This window comes from Nomascus leucogenys, chromosome 16, assembly GCF_006542625.1.
Source record: "Nomascus leucogenys isolate Asia chromosome 16, Asia_NLE_v1, whole genome shotgun sequence".
Taxonomy (NCBI): domain Eukaryota; kingdom Metazoa; phylum Chordata; class Mammalia; order Primates; family Hylobatidae; genus Nomascus; species Nomascus leucogenys.
Window position 1 is genome coordinate 4,713,027 of NC_044396.1, and position 21,304 is coordinate 4,734,330.

Genomic DNA, 21,304 nt, shown 5'->3' on the forward strand with positions numbered 1-21,304 from the left:
AAAAGAGTGTCGTACGGAGTAAGTACTGCCAAGGTACTTATTTTGAAGTACTTGAGAAATGAGAAGGAGTAGTCAGAGGGCTTCAAAGTGGAAGTCTCCCAGTCCATCTCTCAGCAGCTGGACTTGCTTTCTACTTAATACAGCCATTGATGAGAATGCCTTCATGGAACTGTGTTCCTAGTATACTTGTCTACAACTGTTTCATGACACCAGTCTATCCTGTTTGTCTCCCACCTTTTTGACTATGCCGTCTCAGTCTTGTGGGCTGTTTTTTCTTTCTTCCTGCATGCATCTTAGCATTGCCAGAGTTCTGCTCCTCAGCCCTTTTCCAACATCAACCCCTTAGTTCTCCTACCCAAAACAAAAGACAAATAGAGAAGCCTGTTATTTTTGTATTTCTTATCTATGGTAGTAACCCCAGCATGCTACTAAATTTATAAGCTAAAATCCTGGGAGTTAGCTTAGATTTTCCCCTCATAGGATTAGATTCTCGAATCTAATCTGTCACTAAGTCTTGTTGATTATACTTCCTAATATCCCTGCAATCTGTTCTCTTTTCTCCATCTCCCACCGCTATTCTTGCAAATCAAATCATGATTATTTATTTCCTCAACTAGTATAATCTTTCAATTGGCTTACCTTTTTCTTTGGTTTTGTTCATTCTTCAGTCTTTTCTCACACTTAACTAGAGTAACCTTTCTTGAATGAAAGTCTTTTTTCCCTCTCTTAGAGAATAAAACCAAAGCTGCTTTGAAGATATGATAATACCTTCATGATTTGGATCTGCTGGACTCTAAGCTTCATTTCCTGCCACTTTTCTATCTCATCTCACTTTCCAACAATGCAGAACTATTTATTATATAATACTGTCTTGTGCTTTTGTGTTTTAGTATGGCTTCTTCCTCTCTGGCATGTTTTTTCTTATTGTTTATAAAAGATACAATTGTTCTTCAAAATAGTTCCAGAGTCACCTTTCCCAGGAAATATATTATGACCATCTAAGTTAGTTACTTCTACTGTGTTATTGTCTTACCTTGTGAATACATCTGTTTGTCACAGTTTTACTATTATAATTCTTTAAAATTGTGTTTCTTCCATTACAGTGAGAGCTAGGGGTAGGGGGATTATGTTTAGCTTAGTGAAAAGTGTTTCATTTTATGAATGTTAAGTGGTTATGGTTGGATGAGAACTTGACAAGGGAACCTTTAGGAAGACAGAATAAGGAAGAGCATCCCAGACTAAGAGAATGGCATGTGCAGCAGCAGAGGAAAAGGAGGACATCTGAGTACTTGTTCAGTATGGCAGGCTAGAGTGGAGGGGGAATAACAGGAGGTAAGATGAGAGCATTGAGTTGGATCTAAATTACAGAAGGCCTTATTCTCCATGTAAAGGACTTTTTGTCTTGTTCCTCTTGGCACTAGTGTGCTAGTGAAGGACTTTAAGCAGAGGAGTAGCATCATTAGATTTCTGTAATAGGACTTTGCTGGCAGCCTGAAGGGTGCATTAGAATATGGGCAACATGAGCTAGGGAGACCATTTAAGAACTCTTGCAATAGCCCAAATGACAGGTGTTGGAACATCAAAGTAACAAAAGTAGGTAGTAAATGATCTGTAAACAAAGTGGTAACATTTGAATTGGATCTTTAAGCCTGAGGGAGACTCCCCTGTGAATGGAGCAGGTAAAAGACATGCAGAGGAAATAGACTCTGAAAATAGATTTAGGGAATGGGATATGATATATGGGAGCAGAGGAAGGAGAAGGGAGTGAGAGAGAATCTGGAGCTACATTGAGAAAGGTTTTGTGTGGTCTAATTAATTTGGACAAATGAGCCAAGATTACTTGAAGATTAAGTAGAATGTATATTCGGAGTACCTCAGGGATATTGTGGGTTCAGTTCCATACCACAGCAGTGAAGTAAATATTGCAATATAGTGAGTCACACAATTTTTTTGATTTCTCAGTGCATTAAAGTTATGTTTATACTGTACCATAGTCTATTAACCTGCAACCCCCTTATGTCTAAAAAACAATGTACACACATTAATTTAAAAATACTTTATTGCTGAAAAATACTGGTAACCATCTGAGCTTTCAGTGAGTTGTAATCTTTTTGCTGTAGAGTGTCTTACCTGAGTGTTGATGGCTGCTGACTGATCAGGGTGGTGGTTGCTGAAAGCTGGAGTAGCTGTGGTAATTTCTTAAAATAAGTTTGCTGCCTTGATTGTCTCTTCCATTCACGAAAGATTTCTCTGTAGCATGTAATGCTGTTTGATAGTATTTACCTCCAGTAATATGTCTTTCAAAACTGGAGTCTATCCTCTCAAACTTTGCTGCAATTTTATGAACTAAATTTATGGAATATTCTAAATCTCGTATTTTCTTTCCACCAGTGTTCACAGCATCTTCACCAGTAGTAGATTCCATCTCAAGAAACCACTGTTTTCACTTGTCTATAAGAAGCAGCTACTTATATGTTAAAGTCTGATCATGAGGTTACAGCAATTCAGTGTCATCTACACACTTATAATTCTAGGTCTCTTGTTACTTTTACCACATCTGCAGTTACTTCCTTCCCTGATGTCTTGGACTCCTCAAAATCGTCCATAAGGGTTAGAATCAGCTTCTTCCCAACTCCTATTGATGTTGGTATTTTTACCCCTCCCATGAGTCACAAAAGTTCTTAATGGCATCTAGAACAGTGAATCCTTCCCAGAAGGTTTTCAATTTACTTTGCCCAGATTCAACAGAAGTATCTCTACATGGCAGCTATAGCCTTATGAAATATATTTCTTTTAAGACTTGAAAGTTAACCAGGCATGGTAGCTTATGCCTGTAATCCCAGCTACTCATGAGGTCTGAGGCCAGGAATTCAAGATCAGCGTGGGCAATGTAGCAATACCCCATTTCTTAAAAAAAAAAAAAAAAAAAAAAGACTTGAAATTCAGAGTTACTCCTGAGGAAAGGGCACAGTGACTCATGCCTGTAATCCCAGCTTTGGGAAGCCAAGGTGGGAGGATCATTTGAGCCCAGGAGTTTGAGATCAACCTGGACAGCATAGCGAGACTGCATTTCTACAAAAACAAAATCACTCTTTCATCCAAGGGTTGCAGAATGGATATTGTGTTAGCAGGCATGAAAACAACATTAATCTCATTGCACATCTCCATCAGAGCTCTTAGGTGATCAGGTGCATTGTCAATGAGCAGTAATCTTTTGAAAGGAATCTTTTCTTTGAAGCAGTAGATCTCAACAGTGGGCTTCAAATATTCAGTCATCTATGTTGTAAACAGATGGTGCTGTCATCCAGCCTTTGTTGTTCCATTTCTAGAGTGCAGGCAGAGTAGATTTAGCATGTAATTCTTTAGGACCCTGGGATCTTTGGAATGGTAAATGAGCATTGGCTTCAAGTCAATGTCATCAGCTACATTAGCCCCTAAGAGAGCCAGTCTGTCCTTTGAAGCTTTGAAACCAGGCATTAACTTCTCCTCCCTTGCTGTGAAAGTCCTAGATGGCATCTTCTTCCAGTAGAAGAAAGACTGTTTTATCTACATGGAAAATGTGTTGTTTAGTATAACCACCTTCATAAATGATCATAGCTAGATCTTCTGGATAACTTGCTGCAGCTTCTCCATCAGCACTTGCCATCAGACCTTGCACTTGTATGTTATGGAGACCGATTCTTTCCTTAAATCTCATGATCCACCCTCTGCTAGCTTCCACATTTTCTTCTGCAGCTTCATTACCTTTCTTAGCCTCATAGACTTGAAGAGAGTTGGGGCCTTTCTTGGGATTAGGCTTTGCCTTAAGGTAATGTTGTGACTGGTTTTATCTTCTTTTCACACGTGAAAACCTTCTCCATATCAGCAGTTAGGCTGTTTGCTTTCCTACTTGTGTGTTCACTGGAGTGGCACTTTTAACTTCCTTCAAGAACTTTTCCTTTGCATTCACAACTTGGTTTGGCTCAAGAGACCTAGCTTTCAGCCTGTCTTGGCTTTTGACATGCCTTCCTCACTAAGCTCAATCATTTCTAGTTTTTTATTTAAAGTGAGAGATGTGCGACTCTTCCTTCCACTGGAACACTTATTGTAGGGTTCTTAATTGGCCTAATTTCAGTATTTTTTTGTCTCGGAATAGGGAAGCCCAAGGAAGGGAAGAGAGATGAGGAACAGCCAGTCAGTGGAGCAGTCACAACACACACAATTATTAAGTTTACCATCTTATATGGATGTGGTTTGTGTCACCCCAAAACAATTACAATAGCAACATCAAAGGTCACTGATCACAGGTCACAGTAACAGATATAATAGTGAAAAAGTGTGAACTATTGTGAGAATTGCCAAAATGTGACACAGATACAAAGAGAGCACGTGGTTTTGGAAAAATGATACTGATAGACCCTCAATGCAGGGTTGCCACAAACCATCAATTTGTAAAAAACACATATCTGTGAGGTGCAATAAAATGAAGTATGCCTGTATGAAATATTTAATATTCACAGCCTTACTCAAAGTTCATCTACTACATGGCATTCTCTCTAATAGTCTCTCATAGTCTAATTTCCCACTGTGGATATGGATAAAAAGTACTTCATACTGTAAAAAAGTAAAAAAGTAAGTAAACAAGTCAGGGAAATGATAGTAATAAAGATAGCCTTCCATATGAGACTTATTTCTAAAAAAAGCATAAAGAAAACTTTGCACAATGTAATATTTTGTACATTCATGTACTGATTTGTATTAAATAAGCTGCTATTTTCTGGGTGCTGTTAGAAAATTAATTTACTGTGGTTTAAGATCTTTTCAGGGACTACGAATGGTTTTCTATTTTTAATGTTCTTATTAACTTTAACATCATCTAGATTTAATAAGAAACCAAAGAGAGGAATACAGTACCTCCAAGAACAAGGGATGCTTGGCACCACACCTGAAGATATTGCCCAATTCTTACATCAAGAGGAAAGATTAGACTCTGTAAGAATACCATTTTCATTCTAACCTTTTCTGTAAAATTCTTGGGATTTTTTTTTCTTTTTATTAGAGACGGTCTCGCTATATTGCCCAGGCTAGTTTTGAACTCCTGGGCTCAGGCAGTCCTCCTGCCTCAGCCTCCCAAAGTGCTGGGATTACAGGCGTGAGCCACCACTCCTGGCCCCTTTTCTGTACAATTCTTTCTTAAGTTAATAATACATATTGTGACTCCTTTAAAATGCTTTCCTAAGTATAGAGGTAAGTAAAACATAAAGAATAACCTTGGTTGGCCGGGCACAGTGGCTCACATGTGTAATTCCAGCACTTCGGGAGGCCGAGGCGGGTATATCACCTGAGGTCAGGAGTTCGAGACCAGCCTGGCCAACGTGGCAAAACCTTGTCTCTAATAAAAATACAAAAAATTTGCTGGGCGTGGTGGTGGGCGCCTGTAATCCCAGCTACTCAGGAGGCTGAGGCAGGAGAATCACTTGAACCCAGGAGGTGGAGGTTGCAGTGAGCCAAGATTGTGCCACTGCGCTCCAGCGTGGGCTACAGAGTGAGAGTCTGTCTCAAAAACAAACAAAAAGAAGTCTTGGTTATAATATAATCATCTGTAATTGGTCCTCTGTAGCCATGACTTCTGTATCCATGGATTCTACATCTGTGGATTCAACCAACCACAAATTGAAAATATTCAGGGGAAATAATGGGTGATTGCATCTGTACTGAACATGTACAAACTTTTTTTTCTTGTAGTTATTTCCTAAACAATACAGAAAATCTATTTACATTGTATTACATATTATAAGTAATCTACATATGGGAGTAGAGTATATGGGAGGATATGTGTAGGTTATATGCAAATACTGTGCCATTTTTTATAAGGAACTTGAGCATCCATGGATTTTGGTATCCATGGCGGGGTCCTGGAACCAATGCCCCACTGATACTGAGTGATGACTGGTGTGTGTGTGTGTGTGTGTGTGTGTGTGTATAAAAAATATAAATTCTGCTTTTTAAATTTTCTAAACTGAAAAGAATATCCTGATATTTTTATGAAGGCATTTAGTGTGTTTAACTTTTAGCTTTGTGTTTGAAATTGTTAACTCTATAATCAAAAGCCTGTGGATCTTAACAAAATTTTCTGCTTTTTAAGTGGCTGTGTGGTGAATGTAAACATCTCATGAAAATCTCAATTTCTGGCCGGGCACAGTGGCTCATGCCTGTAATCCCAGCACTTTGGGAGGCTGAGGCGGGTAGATTACCTGAGGTCAGAGACCAGCCTGGCCAAGATGGTGAAACCCTGTCTCTACTGAAAATACAAAAAAAATTAGCTGGGCGCAGTAGCAGGCACCTGTAATCCCAGCTACTCGGGAGGCCGAGGCAGGAGAATCGCTTGAACCTGGGGGCAGAGGTTGCAGTGAGCCGAGATCATGCCACTGCATCCTAGCCTAAGCAACAGAGCAAGACTCCGTCTCAAAAAAAAAAAAAAAAAAAAAAAAAAAGAAAATATCAATTTCTATCTCTGTTTTTACTTTAGACTCAAGTGGGTGAGTTCCTGGGAGATAATGATAAATTTAACAAAGAAGTCATGTATGCATATGTGGACCAACATGACTTTTCAGGAAAAGACTTCGTTTCAGCCCTTCGTATGTTTCTAGAAGGATTTCGTCTTCCAGGGGAAGCTCAGAAAATCGATCGATTAATGGAAAAATTTGCTGCAAGATACCTAGAATGCAACCAAGGGTAAATAAGGTTCAAATGCTCATTGATTGTCTGCTATATCCAAAACACTGTGCTAGGTAGCATCCAGGGATTTACAGATAATAGGACCTAATCCCCTGTTTAGAGAATTTAGATTGTCTACAATCTGGAAGTCATAAAACAAATCCATAAAAAATTGTAATGTGAGATACTTAGAAAAATAAAAGTGCTATGGGATTTGAGGTGACTTATTTAAATGGAACTATATAAAACAGTAGAAGTTTATAACATGACACATTTATTTTTCCAGACAAACTCTCTTTGCTAGTGCAGATACAGCTTATGTTTTGGCTTATTCAATTATCATGTTGACCACAGACCTTCACAGTCCACAGGTATGTTTTCTTTTAAGTCAGTTTTACAATAAGTGGTACAAAATAAGTACATTATTCTGAATTCAGTAAGTAATAGTTGAAATTTTAGTTTTATTCAGTTAAACCAGTCACCATATTTGGGTATTTAATTTGGGATGGTGAACATTTTACAAAAGCAACTTCTGCTAGTAATTAAAATTAGACTTTTAGGTATCTATAAAGTGTTTCTGTATTTGTCATTCATGATTGACAACTGTATAAAGCTTAAGATAAATTTTAATCTAACAGGACATTTATAGGTCTTATTTCAGTTTGTCACAACATGAAAAAACACTATGTATAAACCATCCTTCTAAAAAATATAATGTTTCAGGCCAGGCATGGTACCTAACACCTGTAATCCCAGCATTTTGAGTGGCCGAGACAGGCAGATCACGTGAGTCTAGGAGTTAAGACCAGCCTGGGCAACATGATGAAACCCTGTCTCTACAAAATATGCATAAATTAGCTGGGCATGGTGGCATGTGCCTGTGGTCCCAACTACTTGGAGGGCTAAGGTGGGAGGATCGCTTGAGCCTGGGAGGCACAAGTCATACAGTGAGCTGAGATTGTGTCACTGTACTCCATCCTGGGTGACAGAGGGCAGACCCCGTCTCAAAAAAAAAAAAAATGTTTCAAACTTCAACAGCAGAGGGATTAGCATAATGAACTCTAATGTACCCATTACCTGCCTTCCACAGTTATCAACTTATGGCCGGTCTTGTTCTATCTATATCTCTTCCCTCCCCTAGATAATTTTGAAGCAGATCTCAGATATCATACCATTTCATCTGCATTTATCTCAGTATGTTTCTCTAAAAGAGAAGTACTCTAATTAAACATAACCATAATACCATCATACCTAAAAAGTTAATAATTTAAAAATACCTGATATCTAGAAATGTTCATTTCTTTTGCCTCATAAAATTCATATTTCCTTCTTAAATATTAAAGAACTGTCACTTGATTTCTGATATCTACTAAAAAAGTTTGATTTTAAAGTTTTAGTATTTTTTGCTTAGTTTCTAAAAACACACATTGACATCCTTGAGTAAAATTACATTTATAAATTATTTGCAAGGATTTCTTAGTACTTCTAGGGGTAGGTATCTCATGATATTTGTTATGCTTAGGATGTAAAATAAATTACCTACTTTCTAATCTGAGATGTATTGGAAAAATTAAAATTCATTTGAATTTTGACATTAACCTTTGCAATATAGGGATTTTTTGTGTCTATTTTGAGATGTTTAAAGCAGAGTAGATAAGAAAAGTATATACCAAACCTAAAGTAAGAATATACATGATTATATACATATGTATATACATATGATTATATATGAAGTTACTCCTGTTTTAAACACAATATTGAGCAACTATGCATTTACCACAAATTTACTTGATTTTATATAGGACTTTAAAAATTTATTAAAGATTTTAATAATTCAGGATTTGCCTCTGGCATATTATTGGCAGTATAGTCAAAGCAGCTCACCTTCAGGGCTTTTATTATCGAGCATGATGACTTTTATTCTACGGCTTTATAAGGTAGTTCACAATTGGGATTTGTTTCGATATTTTTACACCAGAATTTTCAGTCTAATTTTTTCATTTAATTTTTCAATCTACACTAGAGTATTTTAACTTGGGTTTACATACGTTTGGTTTTAAAAGGCTATGCTTTAAAAGACATTTGGTTCTATAAATGAATAAGCAATATTATATGCACCTGTGCAATGTCTTCCTATACATATGTACATACTCATGTTATTTTGAAGAAATATTAAAAATTCCTTTTATATCTTTTCATAAGTACCCAGACTGTGAAAAGTTTCTAAGGACATACCAGTTAGGGAGCATTAGCTTCACAACAGTGTCCTGTCTTTAGCATAACAGTGCCTGTTTGCAGAACATGTGCTTGGAGTCCTAATCTAGCGGTGGCAACTGCTTGCTGTCCAACTGTTCATGGGCGCTGCCTGGTGTCATGTGCTGCTATGCAGCCTGCAGCTGTAGAACAGCTTGTGAGTTTCTATGAAGCTAAGTAATCCGTTAGAAAATTGTACCCATGATCTTGGCCTCAGTTGATTTAGATAACTATAACAAATGACAACATTTTAAAATACAAATAACTTTAAAGGAATTTCTTAGAACTAATTCTCATTCTTAGTTCTTTTCAAACTTAAAAAATAGGTGGATTTTAACAAGCTGTTTATGTTCCCTTTTCACCCAGAATATTTATAGTTAGGCTACTTTTTATGTAGTGTTTGGTGAGTCAGTGATTAAAAAAAAATTTAGGCATATTTAGAACACAATTTTTGTGTATACAATAATCATCAGTAGTAACAACTGGCTTTAAGTGATTTAAACACTAAATAAGGCACAGCTTAATACAAGCACATGAGGATAAAAGTCAAGAGTAGAATGTTCCATAAAAGATGTCAGGAGAAGAAAAGTAGGATTTTGTTTTATACAGCTTCAGAATCCCACTATGGCAGAAGTGTTCTCTGTGAAGCAGTGCGCTTTATTTTGGGGACCCGAAAGCAAAGTATTCTGTACGCCCACGTATGGGATCCCTAACCCGGATCCACAGACAATTAACTGCTACTTCAGATTTTCTGTCAAGACTTTTGTCTGCCTCTGATTTGGCATAATGCTAAAACATTTTGCCATGCTTAAAATTTCCAGGTGATTTTAATCTTCCTTTACTTATTGGCAGCAGTGTGTAGTCTTTTATTTTGTTATTCCTGGTGTGTTTTTTAAGCATTCACCTGAACTTTAGGTAAAAAACCTTCTTTCTTACTTTTTTTTTTTTTTTTTTTTTTTTAGTGCTATGACTCGAGTTTTTAAAGTTATAAGATGATAGGGTTTTATTCCATTAAATGATACGTTACGCTTGAAAACTTTCATGGTAATATTTTTACATTTTTGTAGGAAAAGCACTCCTGCCTCCCTTTCTGACATGTTAGAAAAATCTGTTTGCAGAATAATCTGAAGTAAATACGTGTATGTATCCCAGTTACATTTTCTGAAAGTTTTGGTTCCTCTGTACTTTTGTTTTTGTTTGAGACAGGGTTTTGCTATGTTGCCTAGGCTAGACTTGAATTCCTGGTCTTGTGCCATCCTCCTTCCCCAGCCTCCTGAATAGTTGGGACTACAGGCACATAATACCACACTCTCTGTAGTGTTTGCAAGCTTCTGATGACTTGCTTGATTGTTTCTCTGTGTACTTTCATGTAAATTTACAGGAATCATATCTTAAGAGTTACCTTAAGTTCTTTATGGAAGGTGGTAGAAATATATTTAATTAAATAAATATCTCTTCAGAGACATCATATAAGACGTAGAAATATATTTAATTAAATAAATGTCACTTCAGAGACATCACATAAGACTTCTGGGTTTTATCTATCTAGGTTTCTGGAGGTAAAGTGTAAACATTTTGGCTATGCTAGTTCCCAAGTTTGGTAATGGGGCTATCGTCTTACAGGCTCCAAACTTGTATTCCACAACGTTATCAAGGTGCAAAAGGCATTTCTGTTTAGGGTACTCTTACACAAGACAAAACATTCCAAGGATAGTTTGTACAGTCCACCTGACATAATTCAGTTGCCACAGTGACTCAGTCTGAGAGATTAACTGGTTTTAAATAAATCTCGAGTATTGCTACCCTTATACCCACTGTATATAAAATCAGCTTTAAATTCATTAACAGCACGTTTAGGTTCTTCTAAATTAAGATTTGAATGTTTTTGATATCTTTATTTCCAATAATTGTCATGGCCCTTTTAAGAGATTGCAAAAGCTCTTAAACCTTGGGCAGAAACAAATATTTTCATTGTTCAACTTCCCTCCTTTCTGGTTGCAGATTACTCATGTCCACCTCAGAGCGTGAATTAGTTTATGCCAGAATGGATCTTTTCTGTATTGCCTTCATTTTCTGTGATTTTTTTCATTTTTATCTATATTTTGTTGAATACTTTCCAGTTTCTATCCTCAAAAGTATTTACAAAATCTCTTATGTAAATATTCATATCCTTAAAATAGAAGTGTAACCTTTAAGTTAATTTTTAGGAATTATAATGGTTTTTCATATCTAGGTGAAAAATAAAATGACAAAGGAACAATACATTAAGATGAATAGAGGTATCAATGACAGTAAAGACCTTCCTGAAGAGTATCTATCAGCCATCTATAATGAAATAGCTGGGAAAAAGATATCCATGAAAGAAACAAAAGAACTAACAATCCCTACAAAATCAAGTAAACAGAGTAAGTATCTAAATTAATTGAATTCTGACTGTTCAAGGGAAAAAATATGGGTTCCTAAGAGTTTTTCACTTATGGTCAGGTGTGGTGGTTTGCACTTGTAGTCCCCAGCTACTCAGGGAGGCTGAAGCAGAAGGATCACTTGAACCCAGGAGTTCGAGACCAGCATAGGCAATATAGCGAGGTTTTTGTCTCTAAAAAAGAAAAAACTTTTTAATTTAAAAGAGAATTTTTCACTTGATTTAGAATAGAGTCACCTTAGAAATATTGTTTAGAACCATGTTTTGATGAGAAATATTATAATAGAGTTTAGTGATATGATTGTATTTTCTCCCCACATTCTGAAGAAAGATAACATTGACCAGTGATTAATGGAAAATGGTATACATTATATGCATGCGTCAGTGTGCATTTAATATAGGCTGATCCATTTAGTAGTTAACCTCAGCAAGGATTTGGAGGTCATAAACAGTAGTTAGACCCAATAGTCAGGCTTCAACCCTTGTCATTTTTTCTTCTTCCTCATCATCTTCAAGCAATATATTTCCATTTGTTCATCTTTTATTACACATAAACAGAAGCTGGAAGTAGGGATGATTGGAGGAGGTGGGGAGGCTTAGGATCAGGTGAGAGCTCATAGAGTTAGAAATTGCTACCTCAAACAGACCACAAGTTATATCACTATAGAGTCCCTAGGTCTAACTAGTACCTGGAGGCAACTGTGAACCCAGCCCCCTTCTAGGCACTCTATACCTGTGGACAGTGGTAATTAAATTTGAGCTGAAATCTGACTACAGGAATGAGATGAGGGTAATGGCTCAAGAATATAACAGTAATATAGAAAGAGGATTCCTGCATTTCTGAGCCCTTCCACTTGGAATTAAAATCTCAAGTTTAAACAGAGTGCAGTAGTAAAATCCAAATGGCAGGAGAAAAGAATATTATATATTGTATCATCCTCATATCCCTCTTTTTCTATCCTATTTCATATATGGTGGTAGGAAATAAGAGAAGCTGGAAATGGAAAGGAGATGGGGGTGTGCTGAAAACACCAAAATTACCCTGGGGTGTTATGGCTAGTTGTTTTTTTGTTAACTCAAGAGCTGCCATTCAAGCCTGTGTAGTGCAAAGATGCCATTGCCTCCTTTTTTTTTTTTTTTTTTTTTTTGAGATGGAGTTTTGTTGCCCAGGCTGGAGTGCAGTGGCGCCATCTCGGCTTGGTGCCATCTTGGCTCACCACAACCTCCATCTCCTGGGTTCAAGCAATTCTCCTGCCTCAGCCTCCTGAGTAGCTGGGATTGCAGGCGTGCGCCACCACACCTGACTAATTTTTTTGTATTTTTAGTAGAAACAGGGTTTCTCCATGTTGGTAAGGCTGGTCTTGAACTCCTGACCTCAGGTGATGTGCCTGCCTCGGCTTCCCAAAGTGCTGGGATTACAGGCGTGAGCCACCACTCCCAGCCAGATGCCATTGCATTTTACCTCTCTTCTGCTCTTCCCCCATTCCATATTTGGGTTGTTTCCCTAGTAATTTTATTCTGACAGTTGTACCTACTCATTTCCCTTTTCATAGGTTTTCCACTTATTCCTGACTCCCAGTCTAGGAATTATTTTTTTTTTTGAGGTGAAATTCATAGAACATAAAATTAGTCATTTATGACCAATTCAGTGGCATTTAGTACATTCACAGTGTTGTGCAACTACCACCTCTAATTCCAAAATATTTCATTATCCCAAAATGAAACTCCAAACCCATCAAGCAATTACTCCTTATTCCCTCTACCCCCAGCCCCTGGAAAATACCAGTCTACTTTCTATTTCTATGGATTTTACCTATTCTGGATTTTTCATATAAGTGGAATCATATGGGATCTTTTGTGTCTTGCTTCTTAGGATTATTTTTAATTACTGGTGGTGTTTATTATTTGATAGTAAAACATCAAAGTAGAATTCTTAAATGTTTTATATTTTAAATGCTGATAGCATTTATTGTTTCAGATGTAGCCAGTGAAAAACAAAGAAGACTTCTGTATAACTTAGAAATGGAGCAGATGGCCAAGACAGCTAAAGCACTCATGGAGGCCGTGAGCCATGTTCAGGCACCCTTTACAAGTGCAACACATTTGGAGCATGTGAGGCCCATGTTTAAGGTTAGAATTTTCAAGTAATGTTTGATTGCAGTATACATTTATATATAACTGTACATTTATAATATTTTTAAGTTAAGGAAGAGATACAGTGATATAACACATTAGTGTAGACATGTTGAGGTGAAATTCATATAACATGTTATTTAGGACATAGTAGATACAAATTTTCTATTAAAGAGAACAAGAAGAGTTACCCACTATAAGTAATTAATAGTTGTGTAATCTTAGGAATTAAGCGTAGAAAAGTTTTGGAGAATGATCATTAATCCTTGGCCTGATTTTCTCTAAATGAGTTATGCTTAAGCCTTTGGAATTAACTCACATTTCAAATGATCATGAGGCTCTTGTTTTCTTCAAGTGTTTTGGGCCCAGGAACTTACATCAGGCTTCTGAGTATGCCTGGGGCCCAGAAAGTAGGGTAAGGAACAGAAGACAATATTATTTGTGTTTGTGGGTTGATTTAGTGAGAATGATACTTACTCTTTAACATTTGATTTCCCATTCCTTCTTCATTCTCCAAATTCCAGAGTGAGTAAGCAGTGCAATACTACAAGGGTTGTAGCAAAGTGGAGTAGTGTCTAGTTAAGTTTGAAAAGAGAAAGCGGGTAAAGTATATTCCTGTTCGTGAGACCATATGGCAAGGTGGTCTGTGGAGGCTAAAGATCATAATCCGATGCTCACTCTGATTCTTAACTACACGTATGTGTGGGTAGTAAAAGATGACTACAGGATTCTTGTGCTTCCTTTTAGCTCCAAAATTTTGTAATTACTTCTACCTCTTCTTCAAGGTCCATGTGATACACTGTTTCTAACCGTTGATGAAGAATCACGAGATGAGAGTGAGCTTTTATGATCTATTCTCTGGATTTGTTGTAGTTTATTTACACATCCTCCAAACTAGAATTAAGAATCTTTTCCCTCAGTGCCATTTCTGCTACCACTACACTACTGCAGACACCCTCATTGTTCCCTCTGATTACTGCGGCATTCTCCTAACAGGCATCTTCATGTCTACTTTTTCACTCCTCTTACCCATTTATAGAGACCGAAGTGATCTTTTTAAAATACCAAATGAAATGCCAGCTTCTTACTTAAAGCTTTTTATTGGCTTTGCATGATACCATGAAACCTGACACACCCATAGTGTCTGTAGACTTTCTGTGATCTGGCTCCACCTGCCTCTCCAATTTCATCACTAGATCTCTTCTGTTTCTTACTATGCTGCAGTCACACCAGCATTCTTTTGGTTTCTAGAACATCTTAAATTATTTTCTCTTCAGGGCATTCATATGAGGTATGTCCTTTGTCTAGAATGTTCTTTCCTTCTTTGCCTGAGTAGTTTCCAGTTTAAATATCACCCTCTCAGCCAGGCACGGTGGCTTACGCCTGTATTCCCAGCACTTTGGGAGGCCGAGGTGGGTGGATTGCTTCAGGTCAGGAGTTCAAGACCAGCCTGACCAACATGGTGAAACCCCATCTCTACTAAAAGTACAAAAATTAGCTGGGCTTGGTGGCATGCACCTATAGTCCCAGGTACTTGAATGCTGAGGCAGGAGAATTGCTTGAACCTGGGAGGCGGAGGTTGCAGTGAACCAAGATCAGGCCACTGCACTCCAGCCTGGGTGACAGAGTGAGACTCTGTCTCAAAAATAAAAATAAAAATAAATATAAATATCACCCTCTCTGAGAGTTCTGCACTGTCCCCTCTACTCTAAACTAGGTCCCTGATTCATAATATTCTATGCCTTTCCTTCAGTATATCTATAGATTTATCTATCCATCTATCTGTATGTCTTCCTATCTGTGTACAGACTTGTGTGCTCCTCGACTTACGATGGGATTATGTCTCAGTAAACCCATTGATTAAGTGGAAAATGTATTTAATACACCTAACCTACAGAACGTTATAGCTTAGCCTTGCCTGCCTTGAACATGCCCAGGATACTTACCTTAGCCTACAGGTGGGCAAAATCATCTAACACAAAGGCTGTTTTATGCTACAGTACTGAATATCTCATGTAATTTATTGAATACTATACTGAAAATGAAAAACAATAGTTGTATGAATATATTGTAAAGTCAAAAAATGGTAAGTTGAACCATTGTAAGTTGGGAACTGTCTGTATATACATTATTTATATACATGTACGAGATAAGGAACTACATCTGTTCACTTTTCCCAACATCGACCATAGTTCCTGGCTTGTGTTAAGTACTCAATGAATAAACATTGGCTGGGTGGAAAGAATGAATGATATATTCCTGGAATGCAATGTATAATATTAAGGGATATAAACTTTTTTTAAGATAAAGCAAAGACAAAAAGTTTATCTTATTAGAAACAAGATACAGTGTCACTTGTAGTCTTCAAACATTATTGCACTTTATCATAATTTGAGAAAGCATTCATGAAACAATCTGTAGACTAGTTTTAACAGGCAAGTAACACCTGTAAGCAGGCATGACTGTTCTAAATTGTTTACTAGGTATGAATTTTACAAAGATTATTTATAGTAATGGTAATGGTGGAGCTGGAGAGTATTGCACCTTCTCCAAGCTGCACTATGAGAACCACTATTCTGTGGGATGTCTCTTCACTTTGTTGATTGTTTCCTTTGCTTTGCAGAAGCTTTTTAACTTGATGTGTCCGTTTGTCCATTTTTACTTTGGTTACCTGTGCTTGTGGGGTATTCCTCAAGAAATCTTTGCCCAGGGCCGGGCGCGGTGGCTCACGCTTGTAATCCCAGCACTTTGGGAGGCCGAGGCGGGCGGATCACGAGGTCAGGAGATCGAGACCACGGTGAAACCCCGTCTCTACTAAAAATACAAAAAATTAGCCGGGCGCGGTGGCGGGCGCCTGTAGTCCCAGCTACTCGGAGAGGCTGAGGCAGGAGAATGGCGTGAACCTGGGAGGCGGAAGCTTGCAATGAGCTCAGATTGCGCCACTGCACTCCAGCCTGGGCGACAGAGCGAGACTCCGTCTCAAAAAAAAAAAAAAAAAAAAAAGAAATCTTTGCCCAGATTAATGTCGTAGAGAGTATCCCCGATGTTTTCTTATGGTAGTTTCATAGTTTGAGGTCTTAGATGTAAGTTTTTAATCCATTTTGATCTGATTTTTGTATATGGCAAGATAAAGGAGTCTAGTTTCATTCTTTTGTATGTGGATATCCAGTTTTCCCAGTACTGTTTATTGAAGAAACTGTCCTTTCTCCCAATGTATGTTCTTGGCTCCTTTGTCAAAAATGAATTCACTAAATGTATGGATTTATTTTTGGGTTCTCTATTCTGTTCCAGTGATCTACATAACTCTTTTGATGCCAGTACTGTGCCATTTTGGCTACTATAGCTCTGTAGTATAACTTGAAGGCAGGTAATGTGATTTCTTCCAGTTTTGTTCTTTTTGCTCAGGATAGCTTTGGCTATTCTGGGTCTTTTTTGATTCCATATAAATTGTAGAATTTTTTTTTCTATTTCTATGAAGAATGTCATGGTATTCTATAGATTGCTTTGGGTAATATGGACATTTTATCAATATTGATTCTTCTAATCCATAAACATAAAATATCTTTCAATTTTTCTGGTCTCCTCTTCAGTTTCTTTCATCACTGTTCTGTAGTTTTCATTGTAGAGATCTTTCACTTCTTTGGTTAATTTTTAAAATTTCTTTCTCAGATTGTTCACTGTTGTCAAATAGAAATGCTACTGAATTTTGTATGTTGATTTTTGTATCCTGCAGCTTTACTGAATTTATCAGTTCTAATAGTTTTTTGGTAGAGTGTTCAGGCTTTTCCAAATATAAGATCGTATCACCTGCAAATAGATAATTTGACTTCTTCCTTTCCAGTTTGGATGTCTTTTATTTCTTTGTCTTTTCTGATTCCTCCAGCTGGTTCTTTCAGTATTTTGTTGAATAACAGTGGTGAAAGTAGGCATCCTTGTTGTGTTTCAGACCTTAGAGGAAAGGCTTTCTGTTTTTCCCTTTTCAATACAATACTAGCTGTGGTCTGTTGTGTATGGCTTTCATTATGTTGAGGAATATTCCTTCTATACCTACTTTTTTGAGAGTTTTTATCAAATGCTTTTTCAGCATCAGCTGAAATGATCATATGGTATTGTCTTTCATTCTGTTGATATGATATATCACATTGATTAATTTGTGTATGTTGAACCATCCTTGCATCCCTGGGATAAATCCCACTTGGTCATGATGAATAATCTTTTAAATGTGTTGTTGAATTTGGTTTGCTAGTATTTTGTTGAGGATTTTTGCATCAATATTCATCAGTGATACTGGCCTGCAATTTTTTTTTTTTAATGTGTCTTTGTCTGGTTGTGGTATCAGGGTAATACTGGCCTTTTAGAATGAATTTGGAAATATTCCCTCCTCTTCTGTTTCTCAGAATAGTTTGAATGGGATTGGTATTAGTTCTTTAAATGTTTGGTAGAATTTAGCAGTGAAGCCATCAGATCCCACACTTTCCTTTGCTGGGAGACGTTTTGTTATGGCTTTGATCTCATTGTTTGTTATTGGTCTGTTCAGGTTTTGAATTTCTTATTGGTTCAATCTTCATAGATTCTATGTGTCTAGGAATTTATCCATCTCCTTTAGATTTTCCAGTTTACCGGCATATAGTTGCTCAGAGTAGCCACTAAGAATCCTTTGAATTTCTGTGGTATCAGTTGTAATGTCTCCATTTTCATCTCTAATTTTATTTATTTGTGTCTTCGGTCTTTTTTTCTTAGTCTTGGTTAAGGTTTGTCAAGTTTATCATTTCAGAAAACCAGCTTTTTGTTTTGTTGATGTTTTGTATTTTTAAAATTTTAATTTTATTCATTTGTGCTCTGATCTTTATTTTCTTCTACTAATTTTGGGTTTGATTTGCTCTTGCTTTTCTAGTTCTTTAAGATACATCATTAGGTTGTTTATTTGGGGTTTTCTTTTTTGGTGTAGACACTAATTGCTATAAAATTTGCTCTTAGTACTACTTTCACTATATTCCATAGGTTTGGGTACATTGTGTCTTCATTATCATTTGTTTCAAGAAATTTTTCAATTTCCTTCTTAATTTCTTCATTGACCGTCATTCAGGAGCATATTCTTTAATTTTCATGTGTTTGTATTGTTTCCAAAATTATTCTTGTTACTGATTTCTAGTTTTATTCCATTGTAGCAGAGAAGAGGCTTCATATTCAGTTTTTTTAAGTGTTTTCAGATTTGTTTTGAGTCCTAACATATGGTCTATCCTCTAGAATGATCCATGTGCTGAGGAAAAGAATGTGTATGCTACTGCCATTGGACGAAATATTCTGTAAATATCTATTAGATCCATTTGTTCTGTATTGCAGATTAAATCTGATGTTTCTTTGTTGATCTTCTGCTGGAAAGTCTGTCCAATATGGAAAATGAGGTGTTGAAGTCTCCAGCTGTTATTGTATTGGGGTCTATCTCTGTCTTTAGCTCTAATAATATTTGCTTTATATATTTGGGTGCTCCAGTGCTGGGTGTGCATCTGTATATATATACACACACACACATCCACACACAATTGCTATATCCTCTTGCTGAACTGACCTCTTTATCATTATATATTGGCTTTGTCTCTTCCTAGTTTTTGTCTTGAAATATATTTTGTCTGATACAAGTATAGCTACTCCTGCTCTTTTTTGCTTTCCATTTGCATGGAATATCTTTTTCCATCCCTTTATTTTCAGTCTGTGTGTATCATTATAGGTGAAGTGTGTCTCGTGTACACAACAGGTCATTGGGGCTTGTGTTTTTATTCATTCAGCCACTATTTATCTTTTTATTGGAGAGTTTAGCCTATGTATATTCAGCGTGACTATTGATAAAGACTTACTCCTCCCATTTTGTTATTTTCTCATTGTTTTGTGGTCTTTTCTTCTTTCTTTCCTTCTTTCCTGTATTCCTTTTAGTGAAGGTTTTTTTCTCTGATGGTTTGATTTAATTTCTTACTTTTTATTTTTTTGTGTATTCACTATAGGTTTTTTTGGTTTGAGGTTACCATGAGGCTTGCAAGTACTATCTTAACCCATTATTTTAAGCTGATAACAGTGTTTGCATAAACAAATAAGCAAAAATAAAACTATTAACTCTACATTTTAACTTTGTTGCCCCACTTTTTAACCTTTTGTTGTTTTTGTTTATACCTTATTGTACTGCCTGTGTCTTGAAAAGCTGTGGGTCTTCTGTCTTTCTACTTAAGAGTATTTTACATGTCCACAGTTACAGTGTTATAATACTATATTTTTCTGTGTACATTTTATAACCAGTGAGTTGTGTACTTTTAGATGATTTCTTCTTACTCATTAATGTCCTTTCTCTGATTGAAGTACTCCCTTTAGCATTTCATGCAGGACATGTCTGGTGTTGATGAAATCCCTCAGCTTTCGTTTGTCTGGGAAATTATTTCTCTTTCATGTTTAAAGGATAGTTTCACCAGATATGTACTATTTTCAGGTAAAAGTTTTTTCCATAAGCACTTTAAGTATGTCGTACCACTATCCTGGCCTGTGTGGTTTCCACTGAATAGTCTGCTGCCAGACATACTGGAGCTTCATTGTATGTTATTTGTTTCTTTTCTTTTGTTGCTTTTAGGATCCTTTATCTTTGACCTTTGTGAGTTTAATTATTAAAAAGCCTTGAGGTAATTGTCTTTGGGTTACATTTGTTTGATGTTCTATAACCTTCTTGTACTGGATACTGTTATGTTTATCTAGGTTTGGGGAGTTCTCTGTTGTTATCCCTTTGAATAGACTTTCTACCTCTATCTCTTTCTCTGCCTCTTTGAAGACCAATAACTTTTAGAATTGCCCTTTTAAAGCTATTTTCCAGATTTTATAGGTGTGCTTCATTCTTTTTTCTCTTGCCTCCTCTGACTGTATTTTTTTCAGATAGCCTGTCTTCACGCTTACTAATTCTTTCTTCGGCTTGATCAGTTCTGCTATTAAGAGACTCATGGGGCTGGGCACCGTGGTTTATGCCTGTAATCCCAACATTTTGGGAGGCTGAAGTGGGTAGATCACTTGAGCCCAGGAGTTTGAGACCAGTCTGGGCAACATGGTGAAGCCCCATCTCTACAAAAATTAGCCAGGTGTAGTGGCTTGTGCCTGTGGTTCCAGCTACTAGGAAAGCTGAGGTGGGAGGATTGCTTGATCCTGGGAGATGGAGGTTGCAGTGAGCTGTGATGTCACTGCACTCCAGCCTGAGTAACAGAGTGAGCTCCTCACACACACACAAAAACAACAACAGAGAAAGAGAGACTCAGTATGTCGATTGCTTTTTTTTTTTTTTTTTTTTTTTGAGACGGAGTCTCACTTTGTCGCCCAGGCTGGAGTGCAGTGGCATGATCTCGGCTCATTGCAACCTCCACCTCCCAGGTTCAAGCAATTCTGTCTGCCTCAGCTTCCTGAGTAGCTTGGATTACAGGCACCTGCTACCATGTCTGGCTGATTTTTGTACTTTTAGTAGAGACAGGGTTTTGTCATGTTGGCCAGGCTGCTCTCAAAACTACTGATCTCAGGTGATCCGCCCACCTCGGCCTCCCAAAGTGCTGGGATTACAGGCGTGAGCCACTGCGCCTGGCCTGCATTTTTTGACTGTGAAATTTTGTTTGATTTTTTTTTTATTATTTTAATCCTTTTAAAAATTTATCTGATGGAATTCTGAATTTCTTCTGTGTTACCTTGAATTTATTTGAGTTTCCTCAAAACAGCTCTTTTGAATTCGCTGTCAGAAAGGTCACATATATCTCTTTCTCCAGGATTGGTCCCTGGTATTTAGTT

The 21,304-nt window shown here is 37.0% G+C and overlaps 1 protein-coding gene across 4 annotated transcripts in view; it reads left to right on the forward strand.

Moving 5' to 3' along the window:
• Window positions 1-21,304, forward strand: part of ARFGEF1 (ADP ribosylation factor guanine nucleotide exchange factor 1) — a 144,647-nt gene that overhangs the window by 76,132 nt on the left and 47,211 nt on the right. For all 4 annotated transcript variants that reach the window (XR_004026210.1, XR_004026211.1, XM_003274798.2 and 1 more), the window contains exons 15-19: window positions 4,860-4,971; window positions 6,509-6,714; window positions 6,983-7,067; window positions 11,183-11,354; window positions 13,350-13,501. Coding sequence is in view for 2 of the 4 variants with exons in the window: in XM_003274798.2 (XP_003274846.1) it covers window positions 4,860-4,971; window positions 6,509-6,714; window positions 6,983-7,067; window positions 11,183-11,354; window positions 13,350-13,501 (727 nt within the window). In the remaining 2 variants the exon portion in view is untranslated. The remainder of the gene's footprint in view (window positions 1-4,859; window positions 4,972-6,508; window positions 6,715-6,982; window positions 7,068-11,182; window positions 11,355-13,349; window positions 13,502-21,304) is intronic.